We start from the raw sequence: 17,792 nt of genomic DNA, 5'->3' as shown, positions 1-17,792 counted from the left end.
AGGCATCCGGGCTCTGAGTTGTTTATGTGTTCAAGACGTGTGAAGTACTTTCATTGCACACTGAAGTGAGAAAAATACCTCCTAATATTGTCTTGGACCTCCTTTTGCCCAGTGTAGTGCAGCAACTCGATGTGGCATGGACTCAACAATTTGTTGTAAGTTCCCTGCAGATATACTGAGCCTTACCTATGCAGGATTTTGTGCACCAACTGATCTCCCAATTACATCCCACAACTGTTCGATGGGATTCAATTGGGCAACTTGGGAAGCCCAATCATTTGCTAAAATGGTCCAGAGCCAATCATGAACAATTGTGGTCTGGTGACATAGAACATTGTCATCCAACAAAAATTCCATTGCTGTTTGGGAACACGAAGTCCATGAATGGCTGCAAATGGTTTCCAAGTAGCCAAACATAACCATTTCCAATCTATGATCAGTTCAATTGGGTCAGACGACCCAGTCCATTACATCGAAAGACAGCCCACACCATTACGCACCCAAAACCGGCTGGCACAGTGCCTTGTTGACAACTTGGGTCCATGGCTTCATGGGGTCTGCACCACACTCAACCCTACCATCAACTTTTACCAACTGAAACTGGGACACATCTAACCACATAATGTTTTCCAGTCATCTAGGGCCCAACGGTCATGAGCCCAGGAGAGACACTGCAGGCTATGTCATGCTGTTAGCAGTGGCATTCGTGTTGGTCATCTGCTGCCATAGCCCACTAATGCCAAATTTCGCCGCAATGTCCTAACATACATTCATCATAGTCCCACATTGATTTCTGTGGTCATTACAAGCATTGCTGCTTGTCTGCTAGCACTGACAATTCTAAACAAATGCCACTGATCTCAGTCATTAAGTGAAGGTTGTCAGTCACTGCATTGTCCATGGTGAGAGGTAATGCCTGAAATTTGGTATTCTCAGCACACTTTTGACATTTTGGATCTCAGACTGTTGAATTCCCCAACAATTTCCAAAATGGCATGTCCCATGTGTCTAGCTCTAACTACCATTCCATGTTCAAAGTCTCTTAATTCCCGTCATGCAACCATAATCACATTGAAAACCTTTTCAAATGGATCACATGGCAGCTCTGCTAACACACTGTTCTTTTACACCTTGTGTGAGCAACACTACCGCCATCTGTATATGTGCGTATCACTATCCCAATACTTTTAATCTGATTTGATCCATTATAAATGCATTTTGAAAGCCTGAGACTGTGAAAACAATAGGTTTGTTTATAAATAAATCTTCTGCTACCAGTCATGATTTTTCTTTATTTTACTTTTAGCACGACATGTTTCGAGAAATGATTCCCATTTTCATGTGTGTTTTTTGTGTGTATTAAGCCATTTATATTGATGTTGTCAATGTGTGAGAGTCTGCTTCATTTCATTGACTTTTACTGCAATATATAAGAAACACACAATTTTTTAGTTGGGTATCGATTCTTTTGGTGAAGTTAGTGGCAAAATTTAGAAGAATTTGTACTTACTTTTCTAATGGTCCATTTGTGCAGTCTCACACACACTAAACATCACATACAACTTGTTGCACACAACAACAAATGCACATTCAAAATTTATAGGAAAAACACTATGACTGACACCACAATCCCTGCAACCTCATGTTACCCAAATATCCATAAAAAGGCAGCATACAGGTCAATGCTGCACAGGGCATCAAAAATACCATTGAAACAAGAAAATATGCAACAATGAATAAACACAGTGAAAAAGATTGCAGTTGCCAATGGTTACAATGTTTCCATGGTTGACACAATCCTAGAGAAAGTGAAGAAAGACACAGGTGCAAACAGCACCACAGAAGAAAACGAGAAAAAGAAATGTATGTCTAGTATTCCATATATAGGCAATGTATCACAAAAGATTGCAAATATTTTCAAAAATCACAAAGTAAAAATTGCGTTTTCTACATCTAATAAACTACAACAAAAACTAATACATAATATAAAGTGTAATCATGACCCACATTCAGACTCAGGAATATACAAGGTAACACGTCAGGAATGCTCCATGTTCTACCTAGGCCAAACAGGCCGAAATTTCAACACCAGGTACACAGAGCACATTAAAGTCTACACACACAACAAACATACTACATCAGCAATAGCAACACACATACATAATACAGGACACCCATTTGGAAAAACAGAGCTAAATGTCAAAGTACTCCATTGACTAAATAAAGGACATAAAATGGATGTGCTAGAAGAACTGGAGGTATATTCACATTACAGAAAATATGAAGATAAAATATTAAACAAAAAACTTGAAAGTGAAGCAGTGAATTTCTTCAGATATTTCGATAGTATACTTAAGTAAAAATAGTGAAACACAGAAATAAACACAATTGTAAAATCGATATACGTAATTTATGAGCCAAATTGTTAAGATAAATAACCTCTGTACAAAAGCCTATCATAATCTGTGAAACACCTATAATGTTATCTCTGTGGACTACCTGTAAGAAGATCTTTGTAACTGTTTTGTTTATATAAGATACTTTTGATGTGTAAAGTGTACAACAAGTTGTGTGTGATGCTTAGTGTGTTTGAGACCCTGCACAAATGGACCATTAGAAAACTGTAAGTACAAATTCTTCTAAATTTCACCACTAACTTCACCAAAAGAATTAATACCCAACTAAAAAATCACGTATTTCTTATATATTGCAGTAAAAGTCAACAAAATGAAGCAGACTCTCATTTCTATTGACAACATCAATAGAAATGGCTTAATACACACTTGAAAATGGGAATCATTTCCTGAAATGCATCGTGCAAAAAGTAAAATAAAGAAAAATCATGACTGGTAGCAAAAGATTTATTTATAAACAAACCCATGACTTTTGTCAGCTCAGCATATTCTTGTTGATGTCACTCCATGGCCCAATAACCTTTCTCTCTTTTACAGCTGTGTGTTTCCTGGTGTTCCTAGTTGGAACACAAGTGGTGAGGCTGAGGGTCGAATTTTTGTGTCTTTTGGATTCTGTCATCTTTCTGCCATTCGGCTCTTCCATGGAGGCTTCCCTCTAGTCATTTCTGCAACAACATCAGGTACATATGACCGTGTTGAAATGGTTATTGGCTACACTGACCTGGGTTCAATCACCGATTGTTCACCCACTGCCATTCCTCCACACAATGAATCTGCAGAAGACTGGGATGCTTATCAGAAGCAACTTTGTCAACTTGGCATTCCAAATGGCCAACACAGAGGTGTGTAATCCTCTTTTCTTGGCATGTACACCCCATCGTATGTATCACTTACTGTAACAATTAGCTCCTCTGCAAGAACCAGTGTTGCTTTCTTTTAACGATATGTGTCATTTGCTGTTCTCTTAATACCACAAGCCTACACACACAGTGCTGCACTTGCTGAATTCTACCACTGTAGCAAATATTTTCTAAAATCACAAAGTAAAAATTGGGTTTTCTACATCTAATAAACTACAACTAAAACTAATACATAATGTAAAGTGTAATCATGACCCATATTCAGACTCTGGAAATATACACAGCAGTTGTATCAAGCTTAGTCAGCTGACTTTCATAGCCTCAGTTGTAAGTGTCAGTTCATCACAGCTAAGCCTCAGGATTTTTATGCAGACATCACAGTCAGAGACGAAATCACCTGTTCGGCCCAAAATAGGTAGGTGCATCAATGTGCCCTTCAGCTTGAGGACCCTATGTTAGAAGAGGTTTTGAATATTTCACAGTCGTTCAAAGTCTCTCATGCTGCAGGCCACCAATTAGAGGTTTGGAGTGATGCTGCTGTTGTTGACAGGCAGCTCTGGTGCAAGGCGTATAGCTCACTGTGGAAAGATGAGGTAGCCACAGCACAAACAAACCAACTGGGCCAATAAGAACAAACACTTCATTGGCAGAAGGAACAGCAAACACCACTTCCTTCATGCCCCTCTCTTGTTGTACAGCACAAGCGGGTGGGCTGCCTGAAGTGGTGGGCCTCTTACCATAAATGTAGAAAAAAGTGTTTGCCATTGTCTGCAGTCCAGAACAAACTTTTCATTGAATTGTATGTGAAGGATAAGCCATGGGGCCTAACATATCCCTACTCAACTTGCGAATGTGTATCAGGCTAGGGTCCCCACCACTGGCACGCGTCGAACATCGACTGGTAAGCTATAATAAACTGCAGATTCCTATTCTCAGCCAATTCATAGCTGATACAGTTTACAAGTCAGTTGCCCATTCCATTACACACTTAGTGGTTAATGTTGCATGTACGTAAAATTTGTTTGAAACTGGCTTCTGTGAAAAAAACATCTTTTTTCTTATATCAATATATTTCTTATGTCTGATTTTCTGCATGTATCCCATCCATTCACAACATGTACCTTCTTATCTCCTAGTTCACTATTTTATTGCCTTCCAGCATTCCTTCAGGGCTTTGATAATTTACCCTTATTCGACCATCGTCTCTCTCTTCAATTAACTGGTTCGCATGTAATTGTATTTCATCATTATTTATATTGGTCCTTTTAAATGTCATTTGTATTTATAAGCTGTTATCATTAAATATAATGAGAGATTTTTGAAATCAACTATTGTCTGATTTCACATTACTCAGTCAACTCCTATTATAAAATTCACATTCAATCCAAGTACCATAGATGTAACTCGTTGATTTTTCTGCAACTTTCAAGTTTTAATACAACATTGGTAATAATGATTTTTTTCCTTTATTTCAAGTAAATTGCAAAAATCAATGTTATGAGAAAATCAGTTTTTCCATCTTACAAATTCACCTGAGTTACTGGTTCATTGCTCTCTCTCTCTATCTCTCTCTCTCTCAGGTTCCTCTTCTGCATCTTCCTGCAAATCTTTTAGGACTGAATTACATTCCTCTCCTACACACTGCTTATAGCTTTTTTTGATGACCTTCCGATTATTTGGTAAAGTATTCTCTACAACTGATAAAAGTTTTTTGGCTGATAGCATCCATCAAACTGGCATCATCCTACTTATTCTGTTCTTCTCTCCCTTCTTCTTTACAAACTAGTTTACTACTTCTTTATTGTTTATCCTTAATTCTTCTCACTGATAGTCTTCTAAGCCCTCTGTTGCAAATTTAAGAATACTATTAAGAAAACCGCTTGTATATGCTTGGTGTTGCATGTGGCAACACACACAGTTTGGTTGTGTTATTTAGTATTGTTCTGTTGGCTGAAAACGACAATCTTCATTGAATGCCAGTTGCAAGAAGTAAACACATGCAGAGAGTGAATTATTTCTGTCACATAGATTATAGCTAAAAAAATTACATTTATGAAGTATGTAAAAATTGTTGCTTAGTGAAAGAACGAATTATGTTTTCATGTTTCTGGAACTGAAAGACAAATAATCAATATTTCTGGTTTGTTGCCATATGTCAACACTATGATATTGCTGCTTTGAACATAACTTTTTCCAACATGGCCAGATTCAGTACAAGGTTGTTTATTAATTTCATATTTTAAACAAGCATCATTTCCAGCTTAATGCTTCGGGAGTAATTTTGTAAACCAATTAGGAATATTCCCAAAGAAAGTGATAATTTGGAATTGGATTCCCCTGACTGTGAAGAAGTGTTTGCAGGTGACTATGAAGATGAGAGAGTTGCCCCTGATATTGGTGCTTAAAGTATAGTTGTTTCTGAGACTGATGACGGTGGTTGTAGAAGCTTGCTTGTTAGTTAGTTAGTTTCATGTTCCATGGATCATTTGCATTATAAATCGTAATGATGTGAAACGAGTCATTTTACATTCACGTCACATATTAATTTGTAAATATGGCTAAATGCGCCGGCCGGGGTGGCCGAGCGGTTCTAGGTGCTACAGTCTGGAACTGCACGACCGCTACGGTCGCAGGTTCGAACCCTGCCTCGGGTGTGGGTGTGTGTGATGTCCTTAGGTTAGTTAGGTTTAAGTAGTTCTAGTTCTGGGGGACTGATGACCTCAGAAGTTAAGTCCCATAGAGCTCAGAGCCATTTGAACCATTTGGCTACATGCTGAATTTTTATAAGACACAGACATGAATTACTAATGCCTACTCAGCACATTTTACACACCATAATAATAAAAATTCTTCTATGGAATAGAAAGAGTTGTCAAGGAAAAACTTTTTTAGTGTGTGTTCAAATTTTACTTTCTTTGCCACGCATTTTATATCACTGGGTAAATTGCCAAAAACTTTTGTTGCAGCATTGTGCACCCCTTCTTGCACTAAAGACAACTTTAACATGGAGTAATGAATGTCATTTTCTCTTTTTGTCTCGTAATTATGTACGTCATTGTTCCTTTTCAACTGCAGTGGATTATGTACAACAAACTTTATGAGAGAATAAGAAAACTGTCTCTCTTAAAGATAAATTAGCCCACAACATTATTCCATGTGACACCACTAACTGAAATACCTGCAAAATATATCTACTTACTGATGAGGACAACACAAAACCCAGTCCCCAGGCAGAGAAAATCCCCAACCCGGCCAGGAATCGAACCCGGGATCCCGTGATCCAGAGGCAGCAACGCTAGCCACTAGACCATGAGCTGTGGACATGACGATGATGATAATGATGAAAACAGTGTATTACACAAAATGTCATTGTTGACACAGAACAAAGGACTGCTCCAAAGTCAAATAAAGAGTCTAAACTTTCATGCAGGTGGAAGAAATACTGGAAAGAACTGCCCATGCCAAAATTGACTGGTATACCTTCTCATCTGTGCCAACCAAAAGAATATTTTCATATGTTCCTTGGAAATGAAATGTTGTGCATTATTATCAAGCAGTGAAACAGGCTATCTGTTCAAAAAAATCCTTCATTGACAGGTTACACTGTTCAAAGGGCATCACTGAATGAAACAGTACAACAAAAAAATTAAAAAAGAGAGAGAGAAAAGACAGGGGCTAAAATACACTTGTACTACGTGATGTGAATTGCTTCGTGTACATCTCTGAATTGTATCCTGGCAGTAGCAACCGCAATGAACATCTTACTGACATACAATCCAGTAGAAATGTTGTACTAAGACTTGGTAGTGTAATTACCAGCGTACAAAAATTGCAAAATATTTTTTGGGAACTGGTTCTGTAGTTTACATCTGCAAATGAAACTAGCAGAAAGAGGTCCCCATATTCAAGATACTGTACTATCTAACTGTCTAAAGGGATGTATGTTTGACTGCATCACGAAAACGAAGAGAGATGGTAGGAGTGCAAAAGATAAAAAGACAGTATTCCATGATAAATATACACTACTCTGATGTAAAATGGCATGACAACAGATTTGTGACACTGCTTAGCAAGGGACAAAACCCAATGACTGAAGTAGAAGGATATGACAAGACGCTGAAGAAACCAGTCAAGTGGCTCACCCTGCATTGTTGTACAACATAATCTGTTGGTATATGGGGTACACCTTGTAGAGTTAATGATAGCTTTGTACTGCATCTAGCTACAGTCCAAATAAACTGTATCACAGAATATTTTTTCATATACTTCTTCTGATGGTAGTGAGTGCTTGATTTCTTGACAGAGGAGATGCACTGTGGAATGCAACGAAAAAGCACACTCGCATTAGCCGAGTTCAAGAAGTCCATATGAAGAGGTTTGCTATTCCACTAGAAAAGCGAGGCAACACTGAATTAGTTCTATTAAGAGCTACCATATCACAAAGGGAAGAACGGACCAATTGCCATAATGTCTGAAGAAGACAAGTGACTGGACAGCATAGGACATTTGCCAAGAATGGATATGCAAGGACTGTGCAAGGTTTCATACTAGTGACTAGTCAAAGTGAAGTGTGTAAAATGGTGAGTGATTTTATGTTTCACACAAATGAAACTTGTTTCTTGAGTAGTTTGAAACTGCATATCACCACTCAGGTTGAAATTTCAAGACTATGACTAAAAATTTATGCAAAAAGCACAATTATTTAACTTAAAACTTTTCATTGCTATATTTAGAGGTAAATTTATATATTTTATAAAATATATTGTACATATAAGTACACAGAAATACTGTGTGCCTTCTGGAAAGTATGTTGCTATACACATGATGTTTCCACATGACAACAAACCTTGAGCACCAAATAAATAAAATTAAGTCAAAATTTCTAAGTTTAAACTGTTGTACAATAATTTATGTATCAGACCCCATCTTTAGATTCTTTCATTGAAATTGGTCTCCCAAAAAAAGTAATGCAATAGAAGGTTAAGTTTCTTGTTCTGTTCTTTTCTTTGTATATCTTTGTTTCATAGTATCACATTTTTTATTCTATCTTCTTTGCCCTCAATCACATGAGACATCTACCTGTCATGTCAGTTTGCTGCTGTTTTCTTCTTTTCACACCCTATCTTCTTTCAGTAATAAGTAAATATTCATTTTTGTAGTTGTCTGCAATTTTATTACTGTGCTCTCCTTTATTCTACTACACTCAACTATTCTTCTCCTTCACTCTACTCCATCCAGTATATGAATGCACTATGGTCTACAGTAAAACAAAGGACATTAAAACATGATACCAAAGACAAGGTTCATTGTAAAAAAAGTTTTTGAAAAACCAAACAAAATGTAACACATATGTCAACTCACAGAGATAGAGGAGTTGGTGAAAAAGTTGTTAATGAAAGTGTCATAAGACCTGTGGGGGAATCTGATAGCAGCACAAGGTTATTGTATGATGAATCGTTAAAATATGGTGACGAGATTATTTTGTTTCAACAATCAGACTGAAAAAGGAAAGAAGAATTGAAGATTCATCATGAGGAGCCAGAGGAGGAATGAGCAGGATACATGTTAGTCATAGATATGTGTACATCTTCTCACAAAATTAATTTTTAAATTTTGTGTCCACATTATTGGTTAACATATATCTTTATGCAAATAATACAGGATGAGTTTTTCCCATTGTACAAGAAAGTTGTTTAGTTGCCTTTTACTACCACAATCACATCTAAACCCATTGGAAGTTCTTTCAGTTTGTCTTGCATCATCAGCTGAATTAAATCTGCCTGAGTGCTTTTTATTTCATAAATTGAATGGAACAGACAGTGGTTAATACTAAAACAAAGTAGTCTTTGTTATGCACTGTACAGTGTCTTGTAAATGCAAACATACAAATAATGTCATTCAACACTGTTGACTTCTCTGCTCTTAAAACTCAAAATGCTGCACTCCTTGATGAGCTGACACATGCTGCACTGTTTCAAAATGTCCAGCTCAACATCCAAGTTTCATATTTCACTGTCTTCACAGCTGAACATGTCTCACTGTCTGATAGTGAATCTACACAACTTATACCTCTATCACATCGTATTTTGATCCACCATTTGTGATTTTCCACTGCAGGTGTTAATTTATACAGGTGTCACACTGCACCCGAGTACTAAGAAATATCTGTTAAATATTAACTTCATCTAAGCTTTACTCTGTATGCTAGCAGCTATTCTTTATTAAAACCTAACTACTATGTCACATTTCACTCTACTATTTTCTCAATAATGTTCATATGTTTATGGTCAATCTTCAAACAGGACATTACTTCAAAATGTAATGATGTCTCCAGGTGTTTGGATTAATTATTTGTTCAATCTGCATGCATTGCTCAGTCATCTATTACACATGAATTTCTCAGAACTTACTTTTGGAGGAAAGCACTGCACTGATCTATTAATTTTACCCACAATTGAACTGATATCTATGCGCTGTCCTGTGCTACATCCACAACTGTCCAGCCTACTACATCTTACTGATATTGTCACTAACATGCTAAACTAGTAATGACACTGGATTTTCATCTCATCCTTCTCTCTTAAAATGCTTTTTAAAATGTGTTTATATTTTATATTCAATAACAAAGTTCAATATCTGAGTCTCTCTCTCTCTCTCTCTCTCTCTCTCTCTCTCTCTCTCTCTCTCTCTCTCTCTCTCCCCCCCCCCCCCCCCCCCCCCTCCTATAATCCCAGAAGCTCAAGTAGTAAGACAAGGCTCTGCAATTTTCCCTACTGAAATATCATAATACTGTTCAGCATACATTGAAATTTTATCTCACTTTTTACACTGATGGCTGGTAACTGAATTCCTATAATACATAACAGAAGTATTATTGAGGTACATATCCAAATATATTATGACTTGAGTGTTGTTCCAGTTGCCTTTAAAGACAATGGATACAAAACTCACTTGTTTTCAGGGAGTATTGTTTTATAGACATTATCATTACAATACAATAATCAATATTAATTTTACTAACCAAAGTCAGCAATTTTCACATGCAAGTTGTGATCGAGGAGTAGATTCTCTGGTTTCAAATCTCGATGAACAATCATATGTCTGTGACAGTAGTCAACACCAGATATTATCTGTTGGAAGAAACGGCGTGCTTCATACTCCTTGAGCTGAAAAAAAAAGAGGGAAAAACACACTCAGTAATTTATGGGCATAACAGACAAAGTGTCATTGTCACCATCTGAGCAGGTTGAAATACTGACCTCATCAAATACCAAAATAGTTTTACTGTTACATGTTTGGAGGCAGAATGTTTCCAACTTCATAGTTTAGAGAGTATTAAGACTGTAGATCAGTCCTGTATACATGCTTTAGTACTGAATACACTGAAAGAGGCAAAAATATTAAGATCCAGATGGTTCAAGAAAATATCTTCAAATTCTATGTCATTAACATCACTAACAGTCAGATACTGGTCGCTGTATGGTATAATTTTTCTTTCAGGGTAATGCCATAAAACATCTAACAGGGAATTTTACTAACAGCTGTTTTACAAGTTTCAGTATCCCACCCTCCTCCCCCAACCAATCATGCACCTTGCTATAATTGGCTGGCTTGCATACAGCAGTGACACAGATAGTAGGTACAATCACATCTAAAGAGTATCTGTGGAAAGACCAGACTCTCAAAATTATGATTCATGAAGAGGGGCAGCAGCCTTTTCAGTAGTTTCTGGGGCAACATTCAAGATGATTGACTGATTTTACCTTGTAACTTTAATAACGAGCAAGGCCTTACTATAGTGATATTTTGAATGCCTGAAAGCAAGAGGAAACTGCAGTTACTATATTTAGTAAGGACAAGCTGCTCTACTGTATGGTTTAATTATGATTGCATCCTCTTGCGTGCAGTATTCTGGAGGTAAAATTATCCTTCATTCAGATCTTCAAGCAGGGACTGCTCAGGGGACTGTTGTCACCAAGAAAAACAAATATGTGTACGGGTTGGAGGGTGGAATGTTAAATATATCAATTCAGTAGGTACATTAGGAATTTAAGATGAGATAAATGGATATCCAGCCATGGGAGTACAGGGTTATCAACACAAAATCAAATAACAGTAGTGCAGGAGTATGTCTAATAATGAATAAGAAAATAGGAATGAGGATGAACCACTCTGACCGGCATAGTGAATGCAGTATCATAGTCGCGTCAGATAAAATGTCAACAACCTCCACTGTAGTATAAGTTTATAGGCCTACCAACTCCACAGATGAAGAAGGGATTGGAAGTATGTATGGTGCAATAAAATAAATTACAGATTATTAAAGATGAAAATTTAATTGTAATCATGAACTGCAATTCAATAGTAAGGAAAAAGAGATGGGACCTGGAAAATATGCAAGAACAGAGGTTATTGTCTCAAAGGAAGCATTAGGCAATGATTGACTAAAAAATTGGGATGGAACACGATAGAAGATGAATGGGTAGCTTTGAGAGATGGCATAGTGGGGGCAGCAGAATATCAAATAGGCAACAAGAGAAGGCTCAGAAGAAATCCTTGGATAACACATGTGATACTGAATTTAATTGACAAAAGGAGAACATATTAACAAGAGCTGACAAAATTGCAAAATGGGTAAGCAAGAATGGGTGGAGGAGAAAGCAAAACTGTAGAAGTACACATGACTCTGGTAAAGATAGATGCAGCCTAAAGGAAAATTAAGAAAGACAAGCAATTGTTTGAATAGCAACAGCTCACATGGCAACCACGTTCTACACAAAGTAGGTAAAACTGAAAGGAGGAAGGAATATGAAGATGGGCTGTATAAAGGAAAGAAACTTGAAGACAATATTATGGAGAGGGAAGAGAAAATTAATGAAAATGAGATGGGGTACAAAATACTGTGAGAATAATTTGATGGAGCACTGAAAGACCTAAGGCAAAACAAGGAACTTTGAGTAGACAAGATTCCCTTATGAGAATTATTCGGATCCTTGTGAGAAAATACCATGACAAAACTATTTATATGGTGGGCAAGATATATAAGGTAGGCAAAATATCCTTAGACTTCAAGAACAACATAATGATTCAAATTCTAAAGAAGACAGGTACCACCTGGTGTGAATATTATCTAACCATTAATTTAATAAATCATGGTTGCAATATACTGACACAAATTATTTATAGAATGGAAGGTTGCAATATACTAACACAAATTATTTACAGAAGGATGGAAATACTGGCATAGGCCAACCACAGTGGATATCAGTTTGGGTTTCAGAGAAATGTAAAAACAAGCAAGGCAATACTTACCTTACAACTTATCTTAGAATATTAGTTAAAATGTGGAAAATCTATGTTTTTAACATTTGTAGATTAGAGAAAAGTTTCAACAATGTTGAATGAAATACACTATTTGAAATTCTGAAGGTTGCAGGGATAAAATGCAGGGGGAAAGGAAATTTTCACAATGTATGGTGCAAGCAGGAAAGGATATTTTTACTACCTGTGATGCAAGCTGTGTTGTACAGCGGTTAGCATTGCTGGCTTGTGTGCTGCAGGTCGCCAGTTCAAATCTGACCACTATCCATTATCTGTTATTTAGTAGTTATCATTTCTGAAAGGTTCTTGAAATATCTTATATTTCTAACATTTGTATATTCTGAGCTATTTGTTGTTTGTATAAACACCAGCCATCTTGAATATTTAATGTTTGTACAAATAGCTGCATCTCTGTCCAGGAGTCTGGTTCTGTTCTGTCTGTATGATGGGGGTCAGTAATACACATGCTTTCAATTCTAAATTTTGTGCCTCACTGATGACTCTACCTTTGGATTTGGACTTGATTGTGGTTTTGATGTGACACTGTTTGGTGGATGCACTGGGTATTACAGAACATTTTCATCACCTCAGTTCCAATTAGGCTACGTAAAAGCCATAACAAACACAGATGGGAACCAGAATACAAGCAGTACATTGTTCCTAACATCCAAATATTCAACAGCGCAGCCCAGCAGTGGTTTGGGAACAACAAGGAGCTCAATGGCTGGAACAAATTCCAGGACAAACTGAAGAAAACAATTGGCAACAATCAAGGATAAGTCTACTTAGTGTAAGAATGATTGAATTACAGAGTAGCCTATAGTATCCAGAGGAAATGACACAGTCATGCAAAAAGAATGTTTTGATCTTAAGCCACACCATGAATCCGAATATGACAGAAGCCAACAAAATCTCACACCCGATGAAAGGGATCGCAGAAGACATATAGTAAGCTCTGCTGCTAAAGAATGTCATGGTAACAGAAGAATTCTTCATGTTTCAATACATTAGAAATAACAGCCAACCAGTTGCAAAACACAGGTTTATTAAACCTCGACCATGGTTTTGACAGTTTTAAAACTATCTTCTTCAGAAGATATAGGATGTAAAATTATATTATCTATAGTTAAAGTGGGAGTTGTTGACTCTGTATAGTACATGTCATCCATTAACCACCATGTAAATATATTACACAAAAGTTGTATCTGTCTGTGTATGAAGGGAAGCCATGTTCAAAATCATGAAATTATTCAAGTGGTGCCAACAAATAAAAGAAATGCAACAGAAAAAGAGTCAGGTGAAAGAGGTATAACAGATTGCCAAATGTAGTCATTACAGCAGTTGTGGAAGATCACCATGAGCTCACTTCTCTCATTTGTCAGATAGTACAAAAAGAGATACAGCAGTGTATGGCAGCCAGACATGTCCAGCCAAGTACACAAGAGATAGCAGCCATGAATGTTGACTCCATACATCAGAAGGTAATACAGAATGTCAAAGTACAGGTGCATCAATCTTTAGCACTATTTGTCGCCACTAGTTGAACATGGCACGAAGAAAGGATTCTATCAATACAGACTTATGCCACAACTATCAAATGGCTATCCAACATCTGACCAACGCAGATGCAGCCAAATCCTGTACCAAGTACAATGCCCCATGAAGAAGACATCAGGAGGATGCAAGAGAACATACCTGTGTTTTCACTGTGAACACTCTGGACACACTGTAGATTACTGCAGACAAAAAAAGACAAGTTTGTGGTGACTACAATGCTGCCAGACATCAACCACCACAGCCGGCCGGAGTGGCCGAGCGGTTCTAGGCGCTTCAGTCTGGAACCGCGAGACCGCTACGGTCGCAGGTTCGAATCCTGCCTCGGGCATGGCTGCGTGTGTCCTTAGATTAGTTAGGTTTAAGTAGTTCTAAGTTCTAGGGGACTGATGACCTCAGATGTTAAGTCCCATAGTGCTCAGAGCCATCAACCACAACAGTCTATTCATGTCAGTCAACCGCATACAGTTACAGTCAACCAGTGGGATGAAACCCATCACCTTACCCTGGACAAGGTCATTCCCCAACATGCCTTAGCCATACCCCATCACTGTCCAGACATACCACCAGTTGCTTTCCTAGCCACTAATTTCAGGAAAACTAAGAGAGGCATTCATTAAGATGTCAAGAAATCTCATTATCATCATCATGACACCCAACCAACACAGGTGCTTCTTGACTCAGGGGCTTTCTTTTCAGTAAAGTTGGATGCTTACCATCATCACCTAAAGAAAGCTGTGTTCCATGATATGAAATCGATTGTGCTGAAAGTCACAAATGAGAAATAAATCCAGCTGACAGGTAGGTGTACTGTAAGAATAACTATCAGTGATGGAACACAGCCCTTCGAATTTGTCATTTTTACACAATCTAGTCATTATATTATTCTCAGATGGGACTACATGTAGGCATTACAAGCAATCATAGTGTGTGGAAGATCAGAGCTCCAGATTGATGAAGCTATTCCAAGAAACACACATAATAAAGATTGTTCCGGGCAGTTGTTTGCTGGTGAAGATGATGTTATCCTGCCATCATCGATGAGATGAGTTCCAGAGATCAATCAAGATGTTCAGTTAAGCTGTGAAGCTTTTGTCAACTGCAAAAGGCTACTCACAAGGGAACCTCCCCATCGCACTCCCCTCAGATTTAGTTATAAGTTGGCACAGTGGATAGGCCTTGAAAAACTGAACACAGATCAATCGAGAAAACAGGAAGAAGTTGTGTGGAAGTATGAAAAAAATAAGCAAAATATACAAACTGAGTAGTCCATGTGCAAGATAGGTAGCATCAAGGATAGCGTGAGCTCAAGAGCGCCGTGGTCCCATGGTTAGCGTGAGCAGCTGCAGAACGAGAGGTCATTGGTTCAAGTCTTTCTTCGAGTGAAAAGTTTACTTTCTTTATTTTTGCAAAGTTATGATCTGTCCGTTCGTTCATTGACGTCTCTGTTCACTGTAATAAGTTTAGTGTCCGTGTTTTGCGACCGCACCGCAAAACCGTGCGATTAGTAGACGAAAGGACATGCCTCTCCAATGGGAACCGAAAACATTTGATCGCAAGGTCATAGGTCAACCGATACCTCCACAGGAAAACACGTCTGATATATTCTATACGACATTGGTGACGGCATGTGCGTCACATGACAGGAATATTTTGTCGACCCACCTAACTTGTACACTTGGCGAATGGGTAAAAAGATTCTTCTACCTTGCCCGATTTAGGTTTTCTTGCGGATGTGATAATCACTCCCAAAAAAGTGATGAAAACGTAAGAGTTTGTCACATACACTAAAAATAAAAAATTAAAGTTTTCACTCGAAGGAGGATTTGAACCAGCGACCTCTCGTTCCGCAGTTGCTCCTGCTAACCACGGGACCACAGCGCTCCTGAGCTAACAGTGTCCTTAATGTTAATTTTCTTGCGCATCAACTACTCAGTTGGTATATTTTGCTTATTTTTCATAGTTCCACACGACTTCTTCCTGTTTTCTCGATCGATCTGTGTTCAGTTTTTCAAGGCCTATCCACTGTGCCAACTTGTAACTAAATCTGAGGGGGGGTGCGATGGGGAGGTTCCCTTGTCAGACTCACAAAGGCAACCTACCAGCGATGATCATAAGCACTGTACATGGTCAAGGAGAACTTTGGATCACTAACTGTCATGAACAGCAACAGCTCATCCCTAAAGGTATGTGCACAGGGACAGCTGAACCAATCCAGCAAAGGCAACTTAATGTCATCAATGAACAGATGTACAGTGCTACCACTGCAGATAACACACAGGAGGAAGTTACTATTGAACTGCCAATAAGATCTGGTTTAACTGAGGACCGCTGGCGAGTGATAGTCATTCTGCATCAATTTTCAGATATTTTCAAATCCAGGGGTGATGAAAGACAGACCAAGCAGTCCACAGCAAAACACTATACAAGACTGGGGATAATCCATCAATTAGTCAGTGCTCACATAGAGTGCCACTGGCTGAAAAATTGGAAATCTGTGGTAAGTTCCTATGGTACCAAACTGCTAATCTCATCGGTCCCTAGGCACAACTTAATCTAATTTAAACTAACTTATGCCAACAACACCACACACATCCATACCCGAGGGAGGACTTGAACCTCCGACGGGGGTTGCCGCACGAGCCGCAGCAAGGCGCCTTAGACCGCACAGCTACCCCGCGTGGCTGCCACTGGCTGAATGACAGATAATCTAAGAGGAAATGGAGAAGATGCTGGACTGATCCTTCAGAGGGTCATTCATCCTCTCCTATAGTCCTTGTTAAGAAGAAAGGTGGTACATGTCACTTCTGTGGTGACTACGAATGACTGATCAGAATCATGAAGAAAAATGTCCATCCATTGCCTCACACTGGCGATACTCTAGACTGCTTGGTAGCAGCAAAGTATTTTTTCACCTATGGACATGCAGATAGGCTACTGGCAAATCAATACTACTGAAGCTCACATGGAAAAGATGGACTCCATAAATCCTGACAGCCTCTACGAATTTGAGGTTATGCTGTTGGATTGTGTAATGTACCAGCCATATTACATTTGATGGTCAATCTGCCTTGGCATCTAAAATGGATGACAAATCTTTGTTATCTGGATGACACTGTGGTTTTCTCAAGGAGATTTAAAGAGTATCTGAGCTGCCTGACAACCATGTTGAAGCATGTTCAGACTGAAGGTCTTTGCCTGAAACCACAGAAGTGCCTCTTCATTGCCCAAGAAATAAAAATTTTGGGACACCTAGTGAATGAACATGGGATTCTATCCCAGTTCAGAGAAAATAAGAGTGGTCACAGATTTTCTGACTCCTTGGCACATTTGTGATGCGAGAAGTTTTCTTGGAATGTGGTGATACAACTGGGACTTCATAAAGGACTTCTGTACATTGCACACAATACTGCAAGGTGAGAAAAAAAGTTCATGGAAAGAGGTGCAAGAAAGAACTTTGCTTGATTTTAAGGAGTTGCTAACACATTCTCTGGTTCTCACATTGTACATTGAGAATGTCGAGACAGAACTTTACACCATCCCAGTTCATTTATGGTCAGGTATCTGGAAGTATTTCCACAATGCTCCAGTATCAAGTTACCTCAGATTTGTAAAGAATCTATACAGAATCAGTTGCAGGTGT

General features: G+C 38.3%; 1 protein-coding gene across 2 annotated transcripts in view; it reads right to left on the bottom strand.

Annotated features, from left to right (window-relative positions):
- Positions 1-17,792, bottom strand: part of LOC124556729 (5'-AMP-activated protein kinase catalytic subunit alpha-2) — a 156,317-nt gene that overhangs the window by 118,338 nt on the left and 20,187 nt on the right. Inside the window, exons 1-2 of one of the 2 annotated variants that reach the window (XM_047130728.1) lie at positions 10,534-10,650; positions 10,296-10,440 (exon numbers count right to left, since the gene is read on the bottom strand). In XM_047130728.1, the coding sequence (XP_046986684.1) occupies positions 10,296-10,440; positions 10,534-10,596 (208 nt within the window). In that variant the 5' untranslated portion in view covers positions 10,597-10,650. Of the gene's footprint in view, positions 1-10,295; positions 10,441-10,533; positions 10,651-17,792 lie in introns of those variants that run through there. The other variant, XM_047130727.1, reaches the window with a different exon arrangement.

Source organism: Schistocerca americana, chromosome X (genome assembly GCF_021461395.2).
Source record: "Schistocerca americana isolate TAMUIC-IGC-003095 chromosome X, iqSchAmer2.1, whole genome shotgun sequence".
NCBI lineage: Eukaryota > Metazoa > Arthropoda > Insecta > Orthoptera > Acrididae > Schistocerca > Schistocerca americana.
This window is presented reverse-complemented; position numbering and strand designations above follow the sequence as displayed.